Raw genomic sequence first — 21,613 nt, 5'->3', positions numbered from 1 at the left:
AGCCTGGAGCCATTAAGTCACAGAGAAAATGTGACTTAATTGGGCAAGTCTGAAAGCAGGAGCTATTTTAAAGTTCTTTTTGTAAATGGCTTGTTATATCACCTTAGAAAAGACATTTGCCTTTCAATGGCAGTTTGTTTGCTGGTGCTTGTGGCAAAAGTGATCATCAGAACCACTCCTATCGGATTAAGTAGGATGCAGATATCCTGTTAGTGACTAAAAATTTTCTTGAAAAATAGAACACAGAGCAGCCACTACTGGGACTGCTAAAGGAGGCATGGGTGGCAGAGGTGTGACACCTAGTTGAACTGAAATTAAGAATTTACAGCACGGAGAAGACTGGACTTTCATAAGGATCTGTGATTTTAAAATCCTTCTTTTTCTTATTCTGCATTCACCAAGGTTCTGTCAGGGTTTTTATTTTGTTTTGTTTTGTTTTGTTTTGTTTAGAGACAGGGGCTTGCTCTGTCACCCAGGCTGGAATGCAGTGATGCCATCATAGCTTGCTACAGCCTCAAACTCGTGGGCTCAGGTGATCCTCCTGCCTCAGCCTCCTGAGTTAGCTGAGACTACACGTAAACACCACCATGCCTGGGTAACTTGTAATTTTTTGTAGAGACACGCTCTTGCTATATTGCCCAGACTGGTCTTAAATTCCTGGCCTCAAGTGATTCTCCCACCTTGGCCTCCCCAAAGTGCTGGGACTATAGGCATGATTCACCACAACTAGCCATCTGTCAGGTTTTTAACTTCCTTGACTTACAGTCAAACCTGCAGATTCTTTGATGAACGACAGCATATAGCTTGATCATTTCTCCCTCTCTGCACCCTCTTCCCACCCTGTCCCCTGCCATAATCATCTACTAATGATTTACTTCGAATTTGTCTGAAGCCTAAATTACTTCTCACATAGCCTCATTCTCTGTTCTCAAATTCCTGGCTTCCCTGGAGAATTTCTGTACTTTTGTTTTGTTTTGTTTTGTTTTGTTTTGTTTTTTGAGGTGTGAGCCACGCGCCCAGCCCAAGAATTTCTATACTTTAAAAAAAATCTGGCCGGGTGTGGTTGCTCATGCCTGTAATCCCAGCACTTTGGGAGGCCAAGGTGGGCAGATCATGAGGTCAGGATTTCAAAACCAGCCAGGCCAACTCGGCAAAATCCCATCTCTACTAAAACAAAAATTAGCCGGGCATGGTGGCGGGCGCCTGTAGTCCCAGCTATTCTGGAGGCTGAGGCAGGAGAATCACTTGAACCCGGGAGTCGGAGGTTGCAGTGAGCTGAGATCACGCCACTGCACTCCAGCCTGGGTGACAGAGCAAGACTCCGTCTCAAAATAATAATAATAATAATAATAATAATAATAATAATAATAATAATAATGAGATGGGGCATTAGCTTTGCTAGCTTTGTAATACATTATTTTTTACTTTTCTCTGTCCCACTTGCTAGGAAATGAGTTGATTCATCAAACCAAGAGTTAGCTATCCAATGACCTAACCATTCTGCAACTTTGGGAAACTGCAAATTAAAAAAAAAAAAAAAAAAACCACACATTGAAAAAGCTTAGAAAAGGAAAGCAGTAATTGGGCATCTTTTAAAAATATATAAAAAGTTAAAAAGTTTAGTAGGCTGATAACTAGAGTAACAGAAACCTTTATTGTCATTAGAGTGGCAAAAAAAACTGTTAAGAAAGGAAAAGGAAGAAAACAAATATTTGTATATGTGTTTTAATTCTGATCAGTACATTTCCAGTCAGATATCTCAATCTGCCTTTCACCGTAGCCCTGGGAGAAGCAGGATGGGAGAGTGGGAAAGGGAAGCAGGGAAGGAAGGTGGGGACGATCATTAATGGTAAGTTTCCTTACCATTTCAGAGGAGGCAACTAAGCCTTGGCACCTGGGTAGCTTGTTCAGTGCCACTGAACTAATGACAGAAGAGGTCTTCTCTGAAAACTAGCAGAGACAAAACACAGGTACAGAGGTTAACAAAGGAGAGGCTTCACATGGAAGTTTCCTCCTCTGAAAATAGTGGGCTTAGACAGAAGTATCTCAAAGGACCTTTTCTGCTCCACATTCTGTGATTCTACTAGTAAAACCTGACATGTTTTCCTTTGTGGGTACTGCAAAGGAAGGCAAAATAAACATTATGTGGAAAACACTGATTGAAAGCTTTGTAAGAGAGAATAAAAAGACCAGTTGGGAAGAAAAGGAAATAAACATCTCAAGAGAAGGCAAAGTGATCAAAAGAATCATTAAAAACAGGATAAAAAGAAAATCAATATTAAAAAGAGATAAGGTAGAGTTAGAAAATAAATAGTAATGTGATTCCTTTCAAGAATGTGAGCAGACACAATAGAGATGTTAATCAGTGAAAATAATTTTAGTCATTACTACTCAAATATAATGTACAGGACACTTGATTTTTCTGGGTCTTGTCATGACCTTGTACCATGAAGTCTCCCCCTTGACAGTATGGCTAAGCGTGGATTATTTACCAAGATAGCTGCTCTCACCCATTACATTTTGTAGTGTTTTTCATTTTAATATTTTCTTTCTCAAAAGGCAAACTTATGACCAAGATTTGGGGCAACCAACTTACTAGTTGTGTGACTTTAGGGGAGTTGTTTAACCTACTTGTGTTTCCAGTTCCCTTTTTGGAAAAAGCAGAGCAGTAACACTATTTGTACGGCTTTTCTGAGAAGGAAGTAATACTGGCTGCAACGTGCTTAGAAAAGTGCTCAATAATGCTTATGCTGTGGTAATTTACCACCCTACTGAACAGAGGGGTAAGTGAGCATCTGCTCTATCAGCGTTCCCCAATGTACAGCACTCCGGTCCTACATAGCTAGAGTACAAGTCAACCCTATTGAGGAGGAATATTGTTTTTAACCTTAAATGTTCCCTTTTTGTGCCTTAAGGTTCTAATCTTCCTTCCCACTGATGGACTTTTTGTCAATAAAACTGTAGAGCAGTGTTACTGAGAGCAGTGAGCCAGAAATCTCCCAGTGTGGCCCTAGCTTTAGTCTCTTTACCTGAAACAGAGGACAAGTAAGCATGTCTTGCAAATATCCTCTTTAGCCACATTGTGAATGCTGCTCTAATGAGCAGCGGCCAGGGCCAGATTAATTCAGAGCCTTCTTGACCAGAGAGACTATGACATATTGGAAATGTGCTATAACCCTGAAAAGAACAAGATATGAAGCCAAACAAAGTTTACTAAAGGAAAAATGTGTTGCCAGACTCTAGGAAGAAAACTAAATGCATAAACCCAGATGCAGCCATGGCTGATATAAACAAGGGCCACAAAAGACAAAGTTTTTGAAGTGCTCCTAGCACCACAAACGTTTCTGGACAACGTCCCCCACCTAAGCCAGCTGATCACATTACATGTTCTACAATCACCGGAGGGCAGTCACTCCTGCATGGAAGTCTTTTTATCCCTTGTTAATTGACTGAAATTCATATTCTCCAACCTGCCAATTTCAAACTTTTCTAATGTCTTTGATTCCCAGGCCTTGGAATTAACTCAAAATTGGCTCACACTTTACAAAGAAAGTAAAATCTCTGACATAACTTGCCTCTGCTTGCCCATTCTCTGCCTGAAAAATCTCCATATTTTTCACTCCCCTTGTTCACTTTTGCTTCCAGTTCAGATATGATAGGAAATGCCCTGCTCCAGATAACCTCTTTATTCTTGGCTTCTCAGGTCTCTTTGGGGACCTGTGTTCATCAGGTATTTCTCTCTGCTGGGTCTTCATTCTCTCTTTATAGTCATGGTCAAATATTCTGTGACCCTTTTCTTCTCTTTGCCCAATTTCTTGAAAACACAGTCCTCACCACTTCAAACACAGTCCTTCTCACCACTCCAGACTCGGTCCTTGTCACCGCTCCAGACTCGGTCCTTGTCACCGCTCCAGACTCGGTCCTTGTCACCGCTCCAAACACGGCCCTTCTCACCGCTCCAAACACGGCCCTTCTCACCGCTCCAAACACGGCCCTTCTCACCGCTCCAAACACGGCCCTTCTCACCGCTCCAAATACAGTCCTTCTCACCCCTCCAAACAGAGTCCTTATCATCACTCCAAATACAGTCCTTCTCACCACTCCAGACTCATCCTTCTCACCACTCCAGACTCATCCTTCTCACCGCTCCAAACTCGGTCCTTCTCACCACTCCAGACTCAGTCCTTCTCGCCATTCCACACACAGTCCTTCTTGCCACTCCACACACAGTCCTTCTCACCGTTTCAGACTCAGTCCTTCTCACCGCTCCAGACTCAGTTCTTCTCACTGCTCCACACACAATCCTTCTCACCACTCCACACACAGTCCTTCTGACTGCTCCAAATTCAGTCCTTCTGACCGCTCTAAACAGTCCTTTTCACCACTCCCAACTCATCCTTCTCACCGCTCCAAACTCTTCCTTCTCACCACTCCAAACTCAGTCCTTCTCACTACTCCAAACTCAGTCCTTCTCACCAGTCCAAACACAGTCCTCACCATCCAAACACAGTCCTTCTCACCACTCCAAACACAGTCCTTCTCACCACTCCAAACAGTTCTTCTCACCACTCCAAACACAGTCCTTCTCACCACTCCAAACACAGTCCTTCTCACTACTCCAGACTCAGTCCTTCTCACCACTCCAGACTCAGTCCTTCTCACCACTCCAAACAGTTCTTCTCACCACTCCAAACACAGTCCTTCTCACCACTCCAAACACAGTCCTTCTCACTACTCCAGACTCAGTCCTTCTCACCACTCCAGACTCAGTCCTTCTCACCACTCCAGGCTCAGTCCTTCTCACCACTCCAGACTCAGTCCTTCTCACCACTCCAGGCTCAGTCCTTCTCACCACTCCAAACACAGTCCTTTTCGCTACTCCAAACAGTTCTTCTCACCACTCCAAACACAGTCCTTCTCACCACTCCAAACACAGTCCTTCTCAGTATTCCAGACTCAGTTCTTCTCACCACTCCAGACTCAGTCCTTCTCACCACTGCAAACACAGTCCTTCTTACCAATACAAATTCAGTCCTTCTCACCACTACAAATCCAGTATACATCAGCATCAACTCCTTGGCCTCCTTTCCAAAGCTGACTGAGCCTCCTCTTTTAATTCTCTGTTTCCTTAATGCTCCTCTCAGTTCCATATGCTCAAAGTTTCTAATTTCTCTTTGATTATTCCTTCTCTCTCAAAGCAATAATATCAATATCTCCTAGCTTGTGTTCGACATATACATTGTGCCACATTCTTAACAAGCATTGGCATTTATCCCCACAATTGATCCTAAGAGTCTTGTACTCATTCTACATATGAGCAAAAGGATGGCCTGGAATTAAAATCCAGCGTGTTTGCTCCAAAAGCCTGCACTCTTGATCTGTTGGGAGGTACTATTGCACAGAAGTTAACAGAAATCCTTTTCATCCTGTCTCCATGTCTCTTTCCACCATCTCCTGTCCTCACTCTGATTCTTTAGGCCCTTAGAGCTCTCTGCTTCCTGCCCAGCCTCACCATCTTCACTCTTATACCATGCTGTGTGATCACTGCTCCTTAAGAATTGATCTACTCATGTCATTCTACTGTCCCAAGTCCTTCAGCAGTTTGACTTATCCCATCATATCAACTCAATACTCCTAATCATAAGTCAGTGTCGCTGCACACAAGTCAACCTGAAGAATCTGTTCTTTGCCAACTGCCCCCATACTCCCGTACTGCAGTCTCACTGTCCCCTATCTAAAACACACATCTGCACATGTCTAAATCTATTCTTTAAGGCTCAACTCAATTGTTATTTTTTCCCAGAAGGTTATTTGTGCTCTATCATCATCTCCTACTTTCCCTGCCAAGCTAGAGGTGATCCTTCTCTTTCAGCCGCAAAGCACTCTGTTTTTCTCTCTCCTCTCCTCTTTCTCATATATATCTGTCGTGCTTTCATCTCTCAGCCCATGCATTTATGGAACCTTGTGGAACTCCTTCCCCATTAGGCCTACTGTGAGGAATAAAGGGATGAAGAAATATGAAAGCCATGTAGTACAATGTTTAAAAAACAAGAATGGTATTACAATATCAATATGAGAATAAAATGTAGAAACAATAAGCCAGTGTTATTATACTCAGTAAGAGTATATGATATGCATCCATGGGGAATCCTCAACTGAAGTGAAACACCAAAAATTCACTTTGAAAGTTATCAAGAAAGAGCTTAGAAGTAAGACTGGTTAGGAAGCAGAAACATGCATGCCTTTTCAGAAGAGAGACCAAAGGCCATTTTAAATATTCTCTAGACACAGGCACAGGGGATGAGGAAGCACGGGGGTGGGGGGAGGAGGGGCGTGGAACTCTTCTCTCCTCCTGTGAACATACAACAAGAAAAACAGGATGTGGGATCTATTTAGGGAAGAGTTTTCTCCCATGGAATGAGATTACTAAGGGAAATGATTGGGTCTCTTTCATTAGGGAGCCTTAAACATCAGGTACATTGTTATATCTGCAACTATATACATGGAGTCAGTTTCTAGAGCATTTTTCCATTTGCTAACTCTTCTGTCAAAGTTCAGAGCAGGGAATGAATAGACTCTATATAGTCAAATCCTGATATCCTGACTCCACAGCAAAGAATAGTTTCTAAAACATAAGGGCACAATCATAACAATGACATTTTTAACTTTTTTGGCTTTCTAAACCCTTATTATCTAAAACAGGAAATCTGATTATGACATCCAATTCCCAGGACTCACTCTCCACAACGTTTAATTAGTTTTGACTCAGTGAGGTTTTTTTAAATGTTTAACATAGTATATAACAATAGTAGAATATAGTAATTAAGAACACGCCTAGGAACTGGACTCTGTTTGAATCCTAGCTGTGTCACTTACTACCATGGGCCCTGAGTATGTTATACACTTCTGTGTGCCTCAGTTTTCTCATCTGTAAATAGGAACATTGTATCACTTGCCTTTTGGGGTTGTTGCTTTTACATGTAAAGACATTAGAGAAGTACCTGATACATGATACTGCTCAAAAAATGATAATTTGTGTTTACTAAAATATATGACGTTAAATGTTTGTTCATACCATGTATTTCTTAAGTGTGTGTTTGCTGCCAAAAGGATGTGTTGCTCCTTGAAAGAAGCATTTTTAGAGATACATTAATCCTTTCAAGCCACTGGGTAAACATCAAGTAGTAACCTAGAAACTTAGAGTTCCTTGTTGCATTATTTTTAAAATCAGTCCTGCTCCAGGGGCTGATTACATACGTGATCTTAGGCGACCTCCACCACACATTTTTACAACTGTTCTCCTTTTCATGGATAAATTACTCAGAAGTGGTTCTCTAAAAAGAAATTCAGACACTTCTGTACACTGGGGTGCAGAATTACCACTGTCACCAGGACTGATCAAAGGGATGTTAACATAAAGGTAGGTACTACATTTGATTTTAGATGTGTTAAATTGGCTTTTTATAAAAGTATTTGTCAAAATCTTTTTTTGCCCCTAGGAATAATTCGGGTTTCACACCAGCAGACACAGTGGCTATCATTTTCTGTTCTACACACAAATCCCTCACATTGGGTAAGTGATTCACAGAGTTAAAAACCATATATTACCCTCATATAGTTACATCTTATGATTTTGAAATTCAAAGAACTCTTCAAATTAAACGGAATGGGATATTGTCCACACTGTTAGATGAGGAACAGTAGCAAAGTGAGGGTGGGTCATAGATTTGAAATTCTGTTATTTGAACAAATCTCTGTGGGCAAAAATTAATACTGTAAAACTTAGCTTAATTTATAATCATGTTTTCAATTCTCATAAAAGATTATCAATGTAGAATGTTAACATTAGAGCAAGGGTGGAGATGCTGTGGAAACTACTTCTAAATAGGGAATTGGCAAAACTTTGCTTTGGCAGGCCCTAGAATTGTCCCCAGAAAAGATTAACTTATTTTCCAGCAGCTCAGAGCAAGGTGGGAATAATGTTATTACTCTGATTTGATATTGACATTAGTGTGATGCTCATTTCTGAATGTTATTTCTGTAAAGAAACAATATAGTTATCATTAACTCAATCAGATTAGCACTAAAAGTGAAATAAGTATTTATTTAATGGACAAAAATGGATTAAGAAGAAAAGTGCTATTTTCTGCTTAGCTTTATCCAATTAGTGGCATTATCCCAATAACCTGTTAGACATCTGGAATCTATGTTTTTAGTCATTAAAAGTCATTAAGTAATCAGAAGCTTTATTGAAATATACATCAGTCACAAACTCCTTGGGGTGGTGGGCATGTTATGGCAAAAACTCATATTACAGATTTCTCTACATTTTGGCACGAGTCACTTAAGAGAATGAATAATCATTACGTTGTTCTTAGTCTACTTATGTTAAGGAAATTCAGTCTGTGAACTAGAAAATGAAGACATTTCATAATTTTTTTATTAATCCCAAACATATTTGTCTGATAGTCTGCTGTCAGTCTTACCAAGCTTGGAAAATGATTTCGAAATTGGACAAACCTTTAGGAGCAGTTGTTATTGAGAGCTTCAGCTTATTTGAATAAATTATATATGTATTTTTGTATTTGTGTAGCTATAATCATCATTAGATTGAAGTTGAAACAGTCTTAAAAGCTGTATTCCAATCCTAATTTTGTGTCCCTGGACAAAGCCTGAAGCTTAGCCTTTTCATCTGTAGAAGGGGCAGAATAACATTCATTTTGTAAGACTGTTGTAAAGATTCAGGTTTAAATTTGCTAAGTACCTGGCACAGCACTTGGTAGATAACAGGTAGTCAATAAATGACAAGATGTGTGCAATAATCATACTGTAAATAGATTGCTGTGGGCTACACGAGAGAGCCCATCTAATAGCTTGCTGTGCTGCCTGGCACTTGGTGAGTACTCTATAAGGTGTAGCTATTCTTATTGATTATTAATAACTATGTTAGTTACAACCACATTACCACTCCCAAGGTTCTAGTCTCCTGACCCCTGTCTTGTAGATTTTCGTGAAACAAGTGTGTTTTAGTTGTTGACTTCAAAGAAATCATCTTACACTTCTTTCCCATGTGTGTTATTGTTAGGTACTGTCTGTTGTCTCAGGTCTTCTAAAACCTGAGGGACTTTAATAAAGTTAGTGAGTCCAGATGCAGGTGCTGCCAGACTCCTCAGATATACAGAGTGCAGGGATCGAATGAGCCTGTATCCTTAAAGCATAGGCTGAAACCATTCCCACATTTCTGCAATGGGCTTGCAAACCTGACCCACTGGGTTTTTTTTGTTTGTTTGTTTGTTTGTTTTTTGTTGTTGTTGTTTTGTTTTTTCACTTTAAGTTCTGGATACTTTTAAGGACTTGTTTTTGTCAGGAAAACCAAAAAGGGTTTTCTCTGTTTCTCTGTTCTGTGCTAGAGCTGGTTGTGCTGAACAAAGAGCAAAACGCATACCCAAGAAGCATACAGCGGTGTGATCAGTGTGCTTTTCTATAAGGGTTTTTTGTCTTTTTATTTTTCTTAATTCTAAAGTCATATTTTTCTGTCCTTTATACTCTCCAAAAGCTAATTTTCAAGCAAACAGATAGGTGCTATGAAGTAGTTGTTTTGCTAAAAAGGCTTGGGTTAAATTGGATTTCTGTTTGCTTTTGTAGTGTTCTACCATGAAATAGATCCTCCAATAAGATGCTGTACTAGTGTAGTATCTATGTAATCCTTAGCTACTTTCATAACATGATAGACATAGGCTGTCTTGGAATTATAAGACATAAATACTCATCCTGGCTCTTCCACTGATACTTTCCTGGGCCTCAGTTTCCTTGGTTCTAAAATTAGGTAATTTTACTTCCAACTCCAATATTTTGTCATCACTTGATAATATTTGGCTTCTGTCTTGCAGTCTCTTACATAGTATTTGTGAAAATGCCCTCTTTGCTGCTTCAGATCTCAGACAGATCACCCCTATTTCCCCATACAGCAAGGGATGTTTAGATGCTAATGTTAGAATGTTCTTGGTAAGCACTATAAATGTACTGTATCCATTTTCACAACATCCAATGCATGTGACCCTCTACTGGTGACCTGACATCTCTGGTACAGAGGATAGGCCATGACAGTGACCTGAGATATAGGCTGATAATAGTCCTAATGGAAATTATTTTTTGTTTATTTTTATTTTTAATAAACTTTATTTTCTGAAAAGCAGTTTAAGGTTCACAGCAAGATTGAGTGGAAGGTATAGAGATTTCCCACATACCACTTGATCCCATACATGCACAGCCTCCACAATATCAACATCCCTGCATGGAAGTGCAAGAACATCACAAGGAGTATGAGGACTTCATAGTCCAGAAAGCAAGGGAAAATTTTAGGTAATATCACTTAGAGTTATATTTTCTCTCACTGCTGACCAAAGATGAAATATAACAGATTATAATATACCTATTTAGCACTTTAAAAATGCATCTTTCCCTTTGCAGTCACTATCATAGTATTTCTTCTGATTTTATATATATATGTGTATATATGTGTATATACATCTTTAACATCTCACATAGAATACATTAAGTGAAATATAAAATACCATTCATTATTATATCTAGTATTTGTATTTAAGAATAAATCATTGCAGGCCAAAAGGCAACCATGTAACTAATAAACCAAAGATGAAAACTCTTGCTTGAGAAGCTTTCTGAGTATTCTCTTATATACACCTTCGATTTATTTTATTGTTCTTGCTTTTGCCCTATCTCGATCTCTTCCTTGTACTTGCATCTACACACATGCTGAATTTGATTCATTGCTTTTATTAGTGCATTTGCCATTGATTGATTAGTTCTTCGTATTAGTACTTTTTCTATTGATTGATTGCAGATGAAGTGACTATTTGACCTTTAATTATGAGGCTTCCTATTGAAAATGACATTGAGCTATGGCTTCACATAATCCATCTGGAAAAGCCTGACATGATGCCATTCCCTGGAGTTCGTTCAGGAAGAAAGAGGAGGCCTGAAGGAAGTGCAGAGCTATCACTGTGCTTCATCTAAAACAATACTACAGGGCTTGTTTGCTGCTCTCCTATAGTTTCATCTCAGGGTTGGAGGTAATTTTATATTTTGTCAAGACAGCATCACTTGCTGTGGGTTGCCATAAAAGCCATGAACTCTCCCAAATTATTCTTTAGTTTGATGACAATTTTTATGTAATAATTAAAAGATATTTTACATAGCAGAGATTGAAGAACAGCTTGTATCCTAGTTAATAATGGCTCAGTGCACAGTCAGTCAATAGATCTCATCAAGAAAGAAATTAGATCCAAGATATCCTGTGAAATTGGCATTTTACTTTCATCTTATTTATCTTTTTCTCTTGAGTATTCAAATCACTTTGCTTTTTTAGAGTTCCAATATATGCAGAAAACTTTCTCACTACATTTAGCAAGCAAATGTTTCAGGACATTTGAGGTCCTTAAGTTAAACATGTTTGTGTTAGTTTTTAATGTTTTTAAATAACAAACTGAAAGTACATAACTTCAGAGTATGTCAGCTGACTACTGGCAGTCAATGGCAAGACTCCAAATTTCTTATTTCCAAAAGTACTTCCAAACTGAATGAATGCTAATTAAATATTAAATAGAATATCATCATCAATGCTTATTAAAAGTCCACTGTATGTCTTGCCATTTGCAGACATTTATGTACAAAGGCAAATCAAGGCAACTATTTCTTACATTGTTTATATGTACTTAATTATGGGTCTAATTTCAGTTACACAGCTGAACTATGACAAGAAACTATGCATTAGGCTAAAAGAATATAGCTTTCTGGTAGACATAGGATAAAGAGCACATCCCTGATTCTAGTCTGGATTCCTGTTCTAGTTCTTTCACCAAAAGCTGGTACAAATCACTTAATTGCCATAGGCCTCATTTCCTCATTCATACAATGAGAAGATGGACAAAATGATACTTGAGATTCCTTCCAGTATTAAGTTTCTGTGAGTCTGTGACTGATATTTCTGCTCTATAGAATAACAAGTTTCCCTATTATGTGTGCAAAAGCAATAAGTTCTTGAAAGGAATACTTATATAAATAATGTTAACGTATTACAGGAAAGGAAATATGTCTATAGCTTCTTCCTAAAGAGATTAAAAAATACCTTCAGACCCTCCAGACTGTCTTAGGAGAAACACAATCTTAAAAGGATCTTGTTTTCCATTTGATTGGAAGTTCTTTAGGAATGTTAAAGAATTACCTACAACTTGGGCTAAAAATCTCATTTAGTAACATTTGAGTCATTTTGTCAAGAGGAAATTGATTTGAAATACAAAAGTTTGCATTTCTAGTATTATTTTCACACAAAGCCTATTCTACTTAGTACATAAAAAATCTTATCTTAATAAAACTACTCTACATTTGGGCTAAAAGGTTAAAGCTCTTAACCCTGTAGATAATGTTACCTAAACAATCTTGAATATTAGCAAGTCGGTAGTTGTTGCCTTATTGTACATACCAATAAATGAAAGTATAGAAAAAAAATCTTTAAACTTCTCCCAGATAATATCCCCGAAACTGTATTCCAGGCCTCCTAACTTCCAGAACTGCATTGGATTATAGGATATGGAAACACTTTGAAGACCAAAAATTGCTCTACTGGATCCAAGTATTATAAATGTTCAATCTTGGCATGGGTTTGAATTGTTGTATTAATTGTTTAAAAAGAAAATTATTTCTGATTACACTGCTGGTTATAAGACAGTTCTAAAATACTTAACATCTGTAATTGCTCCCATAAACATATATCTCCATGTGGCCCAGTCATAAACTGATACTCATTTCTTACATTTTCTTTATTATTAATAAAAAGTTATATTCTATTTAAAGTAGATCTAGTGAGCCAGCCTTACCTTTCATGAGGCAACACTGTCTGCACTCCATTCTTGCAAACTAAGAGCCACATTACTATTTCACAATAACCCATTAAAGTTGAAATAGAAATCCAGAGGAACGACAGAAAATAGAAGACAATCTTTGGAGTGTAGCCATAAATATATTTCTGTCATGCAATTTCCTTCAGAGTTACAGTTCTGTGCGGAAAGGCAGTTTGGGAGTCTTTGCCATTTGACAGATTCTTAAAGATGCTGCTAAAATTATGGACCTAGTAGATTTTTTACCACCAGGCTAAAGCAAACTGAGGGAGTGTCTGTCATTTTGTGCTATTATTTTCTGATCCACATAAAGAGAGAAATGGGAGTTCTCAAACAAAGTAATACAATAATATTCTTTAGAGATTTTTGAACTATTTTTTGTTTGGATTTTTTATTCTGAATATGGTGTCTGAAAATCATTGCTAGCATATCTAGACTTTGTAATAAAAATTTAGAAAGTCCCCAGGGTTCTAGACAGCAGGTATGAAATTAAAGATATTAAAGCTTATCTGAAAGATCTCCAGCTTGACCCTCAAGTATCATTCATCTTAATGATATGCCAGATGTTTGCCCTGATACTCTCATGCTCTCTTCCTCCTCCACGTCAAATGTTTTTAACCACAATCTGCATTTAGAAATATATTTTACAATGTGATCCAGAATTGATTTTGCAGCTCACTAATGGGTTGTAATCTAAGGTCTAAAAAAGATTGCGTTATAGCTTGCTTAGGGAGAAGGTTTTATCTTCTTCCTCAAATAGTCACCATGTAGGCTTTGGCTATTGCTGTCCCTTTTTCAGTGGACATTTTTTTTTTTTTAAGATAGGGGTCTCACTCTCACTCAGACTGGAGTGCAGTGGCATGATCATAGCTCACTGCAGCCTCCAACTCCTGGACTCCGGCCATCCTCCTACCTCAGTCCCCTGAGTAGCTGGGACTACAGGCCTGAGCCACCATGCCTGGCTGATCTTTTTAAATTTTTTTGTAGAGACTGGGGCCTTGTTATGTTGCCCAGGCTGGTCTTAAACTCCTGGCTTCAAGCGATCCTCCCACCTCAACCTCTCAAAGCACTGGGATTACAGGTATGAGCCACTGTACCAGGCCTTCACTGAACTTTAACCCAAATTTCTGATACCATGTAGGAAGCAGAGCTAAATTAAGACTTAAAGTGATTCTGGATTTGCATAATGTAAGATTACTTTTATTTAGATTATTATTTTATTCATTTTATATAACAGAGTTTGTATACCGTTTTTGATTTATTCAACACGTTTTCAATAGTAATAATAGCAGCAAACATTAATTGGGTACTTAATAGGTAAACATTGTGCTAAGTGCTAGTTACATAAAGTAGTTTACTTTAAAATACTTCTCTGTGGTCAGTGTGGTAATTATGTATGTACTTGTTAGTTTAGACTTCAATGCCAGGAACAGCCAATTGCTGTCATAGAAAATTCTCACTGTAGTGTTCAGCCACAACTTTATCAAAAAGGAAATACTCACTCCAGAGGCAGCTACAACAAATACTTTTGTTATCTTTCTGTCAACCGGAGACATTACTAATTAGCATAATGAATTCAGAAACAGGTTTTGATTGGTGAAATTACTGACTTTTTACTTTGCATGATCAACGTAATAAATGGGTTCTCATTGATATGTGGACTGCCTTAAAGTTTGAGAGAGACTTCCCACTTGCTATAAGAATCTGGCAAATCCCATAGTCTGCATATTAAACCAGCAGGGATGTGCTAGAGTGATCCCTACCTCATTTTGTGTCCAGCTACTGTTGGGAGGATCTGTGGTTTCCTGAACCTGCCTGGAAGATCACCAAATTCTGCTCTGGAATGACATTATGTAGCTTTGAGGGACCCTCTCATGCAAGGTGCTCTGAGAGCACCTAAAAAGTCCAAGCTGAGACTGCCATTTTATAGGGTAGGTTGCATAAAATATTTTTGTGTTCAACTACTAGTACATGTGGAGTTTTAAAAAAAGAAAAAGAAAAACTTCTATGAGGGCAACGACTACTTTCATTAAAACCTGCTGGCAAAATTATAGTAGTACAGCGAAGCTTCACCTACCTTAAACTTCCTTTGGCCTTATCTGCTGGAATACCTTATCTCCTGCTTATACCTTATCTGCTGGAAAGAATCCAGAACTTACATATGACCAGCTTGCTGTAGGTCACTTCCCATAAGTACTTTGTGGGCACCAGCTCACATGACTTCCACAATCACACTAGATAAGGGAAGTTCCCAAGTTATCCATAACTTGCCCAAGTCACATGATCCCAAGTGGCAGAGCCAGAAATCAAGCCCAGGCCTAGCGATTAGCCACCATGCTAAGCTGTAGTGAGAGTTCTGCAGAAAGAGCCCTGTGCTGTGAAACGTCTCAACCCTATGGTCCACTGGCTGTGAAAAGTTCAGACTAGATGATCTTTGGGGCTCTTCTAGCTCTACTATTCAATAATTCTGATTTTGAAGGGCTTAAGTATGTAGCTTTATAATCTTGAGCCCTTGGGATGGACACCATAGACCAGCATTTCTCAAAGGGTGATCCTTAAAATTATAGCACATTGTTTCTTAAAATCAATAAAAATTTTTAAAAAAACAGATTTGCTGAAGCCTACTGATTCTGAATTTTAAGGATAAAACCCTGATGTCCGACACATGTAACACGTTTCAAAAGAGGGTATCATGCACATTAAAGTTTGAGAGCCACTCGTTATTGACATCTAGAGTCACCTCTCAGGTTTCAGATGTGCTAGCTCAGGCACCTAGATTCTTAGGGAAGCTTTGATCTAGCAGAATATTCAGTCAGGTTTTGTGTAGGTACATTTTGATGATGGTGGGAACCAGTTTCAGTCAACTCTGGGTGGTTGGTTATTGTTTTCCTTACTTTAGCTTGGCCACAGTATATCCCACTTTTAAATACTTTATATTCCATCATCAGCCAAAAGAATATCCTTATGACATAACTGCTTATGATATACTACTAAGTATTCTATAATAATAAGCAATGATTTTTTAAAAATGCAGTAGGCCCTGGACCCTAATTTCTAGCAATCACCCTCTTCCTCATTCCATGGTTTCAATATATGGTATTGTGGTCCTGTCCAGGAAGGATAAAAACCTGGCTCCAGTTTTTCCAATCTGTAGCTGGGGTTACCATATTTTGCCCAACTTCAAATGTCCTGTTGAGTTTCATTTGTATTAATCTGGTTAAACGACAGTATTTGGATGTAAAAGTATGCCAGTATTTTATTAATATAAGGTATAATCTAGGCCAGGCATGGTGGCTCATGCCTGTAATCCCAGAACTTTGGGAGGCCGAGGGGGGCAGATCACGTGAGGTTAAGAGATCGAGACCATCCTGACCAACATGGTGAAACCCCGTCTCTACTAAAAATACAAAAATTATCCAGGCATGGTGGTAGGCACCAGTAATCCCAGCTACTTGGGAGGCTGAGGCAAGAGAATCGCTTGAACCCGAGAGGCGGAGGTTGCAGTGAGCCAAGATCATGCCACTGCACTCCAGCCTGGGTGACAGAGTGAGACTCTGTCTCAAAAAAAAAAAAAAAGTATAAGCTGAGCAAAAGAGAACCACCTGTTTAGTGCCCAAAATACCTAGCACTCACTACAGCGGGGGCTTGCTTTCTTTAAGATCTTGTCTTCCTGGCAAGCTGAGGGCAAAACTGAAGCATATTTAAAATAAATTCAGAATGCCATTTGAAAGTTATCCTTATATAAATCCCTTTATGAAAGGGGACCTATGTGATTTTTTTAAAACTCTCACAACACAATTACTGTAGAAAGATTTTTTTTTTAAGAAAGAAAAGAACAGAAGATGGGAATCACTGCTTCCCAGAAGTCAGTGCTCTGAGGGGGCAGTAGACCAAATATGATCATGAGCACTTATTAAGAATACAGGGCTTGTAAACAGATGAGGCCTGTGGGAGCTTGGGCAGCATCATCAGCGGGAGGGAGTTTCAGTTCCTGGGGCAGTCCACAGCATCACCATCTACAGTGTTTTAGAAGTGCTGCACACCTCATCCTGAATGATCTCAGTGACAAGCCCCTCCCTGGCCAGTCCTGGTAGACTGCTGAATTTGAGCCACACAATACTATTTCATAATGCTACTTCTTATAATAATAATAACAACAACAACAACAATAATCCTAATGGCTATCATTTTGGGGATGTTCACTCTATGCCAGGCTCTATGCTAGGTACTGCCCATACCCTGTCTCACTTGAAACCTCTAACTACTCTTCAAGATAGTTATTTTAACTTCATTTGAGTCAGATTTGGAAACTGAGGGGGATTAGGGTAAGATCATCTGCTTACATAGCTGGTGGGTGGCGCAGTCAGGATTTAAACTCAGGTCTCTAATTTCAAAGCCCACGTCCTTTCCATCACACCACCCAGCCCTCTAGAAGTACTTATGAGTGGCGTGTTAGCTGTCTGCTGCTCGCTCAACCTAAGTGATGCAGCAGGAACAAAAGGGGCCGAGTGCTTGCATGTGTCAGCTTCATTGTAGCTAAGCTCTACCTGCAGTTGTCACCTACAGCTCAATGGCAAGGAGACATGAAAAATCCCACATATTGTACAGTGGCACCTCACAGTATATTGAATCCTTGTCACTGTGTTTCCTGATGACAGCTCTTAGTGTTAGAAGCTTTTAATTCCATAGTTTCATATTAATTTCAAACTAAAAATTACCTTATAATAGAAGTAGCTCTAAAGAGATTGATTTTACACATTAAAAATCAACTCACATGCCCTCAGTGCTCCTGAAAGGGGAATTCCAAAGAAATGAGGGGCACACTTGCTGTTGTTCTGGAGCTTGTCCCTTCTGATGAAGACTTTGCCACATCCAGAAGACCAGAACGCCCCGTTTCCTGGAAATCCCTCTTCATATGTGCACTCTCTGTCAGTTGCAGAGGAATTTGTTTATTATTATTAATATTTAGAAAGTTTGTCTCTAGCAGTACTAAAATGTGCATCACAAAACAACACTCATTTACTGCGTTTGAAGTGAAGACTCTCACCCAGGAGAGCCCATCCACTTGAAGTTTATATCTCTCAATTTCAACTTGCAAACAGAGATCGATAAAAAACAATTGTCCTTTCAGAGTTGCATCTCTCCAGTTATTTATTTGGTCATGTCTCTTCCCAGAAGTTCTCTTAATTGAACCAGACACTATAAACCAGGTTGAGTGTCTTTAATGACAGCCCGCTCCATGCTTCTTTATAGTAAAGAATACATGAGCCTACAGCTGCAAAGCAAGGGTAACAGTTTCCCCTTGTGTCCCCATTTACAGCCCCATCCAAACAACTCCAGCCAGAAATTAAAGTTAGCTACCCACTTTTTCAAGCTATGGGGTACCCAGTAGGTTTTTGACAAGTTACCCTGGGGGCAGGAGGAGATACAAAATTGGACGCAACTCAAAAGATTCCTGGGCCCCAGGAAGCCAGCTGATTTGGAATGTCATCTGTACTGAAGCTGAGCATGTTAACGAAATTGTAGCTGTGACACTTCCCAGTCTGCCTTTGCTACAAGTTTGCTCTATACAGTGCCAATGAAAAGATGCTTTTAAAACATAATCTATTCATCCATCCATTCATTCATTCATTCAGCAAATATTTATTTGGTACCTACTATGTGCCCTGCTCTAGGCTGTAGGGGGACCGCAGTGAACAAAACACCAAAAAAGTTCTTGCCCTCATCTAGCTTCCAAAATTTCTAATGGGAATAAGCAGACACTTGAATATACAGCACATCGGATGGTGGTAAGCAATGGAGAAAAAGAAAACCAAAAAGGAGAATAAGGAGTGCCAGGGTGGAGATGAGAAGGTTTCAGCTGTAAAGGGCGCATGGGGTCAACACACCTGAGGGAAATAGGGAGCAAGCCTGTGGATATTTTGGGGAAGGAGATTCCAACGAGAAGGAACAGTGAAGGCAAAGACCGGAGGCAACAGTGCATTTGGCATGTTGGAAGAAGGAGGAAGAAGCTCACCTTGGGAGCAGAATGAGTGAGAGAGACAGGAGACCAGGGAATGGTAATGGTAGAGGGGCAAGTAATGTTGTGTTAGGCCTTATTGGCCGTTGTAGGGACTTGCCTCTTAGAATGAGAGGGGAAGCCATTAAGGGTTTTGAATTGATGAGGGACAATATCTCACTTCTACTTTGAAAGGATCCCTACGGTTGCTGTGTTAAAAGTAGACTGGGGTTTGGTGGGAGGGTGTAGCAGTGAGAAAGGAAGACTCAAGAAAGAGGCTTTTATCCAGACAAGAGTTTAGGGCGGTTTGGTCAAAGGTAATAGGGGTAGAAGAGTTGAGAAGCTTTGGATTTGAGATATATTTTGAACACAGAACTAATAGGAATTGCTGGTGGATTGGATATGTAGGTAAAAGAAAGAAATTCAAGATGTTTGGCCTGAGGGGTGTAAGGATCCACTTACTGGCTTAGGGAAGACTGCAGAGGAGCAGATGTTAGCGGTTGAAAGTCATGTGGGAACAGATCAAGAGTTTGGATTTTGCACATGTGAAGTTTGCTGTGTCTTTTTGACATCCAGTGGAGTCTGGAATCCTGATCCAGGCTGAAGTTTGCAGCCTATGGATGTTATTTTAGGCTATCAGATTGGATGAGATCACTAAGGGAGTGTGTAGATAGAGAAAACAGCTCCACGGACTGAGGACCTGAGATTCTCCAGAGGACAGAGAGGATATGAAATTATTGTAATAATGAAATGATATGAAAGTCTAAATTAGCCAGACCTGTAGACACCCAAACTTGCAAGTCTGTATTCTTCTCCTATCCCACAAGGTTGAAGTGAACATTAAATCAGAAAGTAGATGTGAAGACACTTGGAAGTATTAGAAGAAGAGTATGACAGTCATTTGGTACCTCCTATGTGCTGGGCACTGCATTAGGCACTTAATTTGCCTTATTAATGCATGTAATCTTTGCAGTAGCCCTGCACAATAGCTGTGATTGTCCAAACTAGAAAACCCAGCCTCAGAGAGGTCAAATTACTCACCCCGGTTCACATACATAGCAGAGCCAGCGCACCGTGGCTGAATTGTCTACCTCCAGAGTCCTCTGACTCCACCACAATACCAGACCTGGCTCTTTAACCTGGCTAACATTAGAATCACCTGGGAGCTGTGCAGTACTAGTGATGTCAGGACCCTCCCCAACACCTGTTAACTCAATCTATCAGGATAGGCCCAGGCAGCATAGTTTTTGGAAGCTACCCAGGTGATTGTAATGTGTGGCGAAAGCTGAGAACCACTGCATTTAGACTCGTTTACACTGTATGCATGTATGCTCTCCTAGGTTCCAAAAAGAATGTGAGATGGGTTATACCTACCCATTGGTTACCAAACTGACCATTCATGTACTAATTCTGAACACCAGAATTAGTTGTGCCATAATTAGATATGTTAAATATTCAGAATAGAAAACAGAGAAGAATAGAAAAACATCATTATTTTCAGAAGTGACTTCCAGGGTTTTTTAAATTTCTTCTGCCTAGAAGTCTTCTAAATGAGGTCCTAACTGCCAAGTGTTTATAATTATTAAGAATAAATAAAAGCCAAGAGTAGATTATCAGGACATCATCTAGGTTAGATAAACCACAGAAACCTGAGTCAACCTTTTTAAGCGACACGGATCTAAGAACAAACAAGTCTGGTTTTTAATGCCCAAATCAAAACTGCCTTGTTCTTTTATGTCAGAAGAAATCTCTTCTGAGGCTTTTGTTCAACATAAACACAGTACCATAAAAAGGAAGATTACCGCTGGCAGGTAATTAAAGGTCATGTTGACAAAGCAAAACAAAATGTATATTAAAAATCATTAATGTGCATTTGGGTCACAGCCTACTCACATTTACTTTTTAACTAATATTTGGAAGCCTTCTGAAAGTTCCAGTGTCTAAAGATGAAATTATCAATGCAGCCTTTTAGGTAAAACTACATCTAGGTTGTGGGCAGTGGCAGAGTCAACGAAAGCTCATGTCACACCATCCAGCTTCTCTTTGCATCAGACCCAATAGGTTCAAGTGTTTTTCTTCATTTATATAAAAATACATCTAAAATACTCTGTAAAATTGGACAACAGTTCCAGAGCCAGTCAGAAGGGGCCAGTTCTGTGTTGGTGACTATGTTAAATATATTCTTTTGACCTTGCATTATTTTTGTCATAATGAAATTCTTATTCTATTTTTGATGTTTTCACATCCTGTGAGTATGAACATTAGCCAGATTGTCTCTTTAGAAGACTAAACAACTCTTCATTCACGGCCTAGAAAAGGAAAAAGTAATCTCACTACTTCCTGCTAAGTTTGTCTCCATAAACATGGTGACCCCTCCTGGAGGACACAGCCAGTATTTGAACAAAGCCTTCATGGCTCAGTTCTTTAATTCTTTCTTGAATTCCCTGTTTGCTAATTACTCCTACAATGCTGTCAGACAGGTGAGGGTGTACCTGATCTTCTGAGGCAGAAACCTTCAATTGGTAGAGTTAAATTTTTCATTGTCAGCATCTGGTGAGTCGGCTCAGGCCATTCATTAAACATCTTTTCCAATCAGAACATACCTGTTTCAAAACAGAAGTAACACCAGCTGCTCATTTTGGTCTCTTCTTGCATCTTTATTTACATAAAACTTTCAGCAAAGTGATGGGGTTACAGT

General features: G+C 39.3%; 1 protein-coding gene across 2 annotated transcripts in view; it reads left to right on the top strand.

Annotated features, from left to right (window-relative positions):
- The window catches only part of SLC10A7 (solute carrier family 10 member 7), a 261,442-nt gene that overhangs the window by 224,715 nt on the left and 15,114 nt on the right, over window positions 1–21,613 (top strand). For both annotated transcript variants that reach the window (XM_010361375.2, XM_010361368.2), the window contains exon 10: window positions 7,500–7,573. In XM_010361375.2, coding sequence (XP_010359677.1) covers window positions 7,500–7,573 — 74 coding nt within the window. The remainder of the gene's footprint in view (window positions 1–7,499; window positions 7,574–21,613) is intronic.

The sequence above is a fragment of the Rhinopithecus roxellana genome, chromosome 2 (genome assembly GCF_007565055.1).
Source record: "Rhinopithecus roxellana isolate Shanxi Qingling chromosome 2, ASM756505v1, whole genome shotgun sequence".
NCBI lineage: Eukaryota > Metazoa > Chordata > Mammalia > Primates > Cercopithecidae > Rhinopithecus > Rhinopithecus roxellana.
The sequence above is the reverse complement of the archived record's forward strand: the minus strand, read 5'-3'. Positions and strand labels throughout refer to the sequence as shown.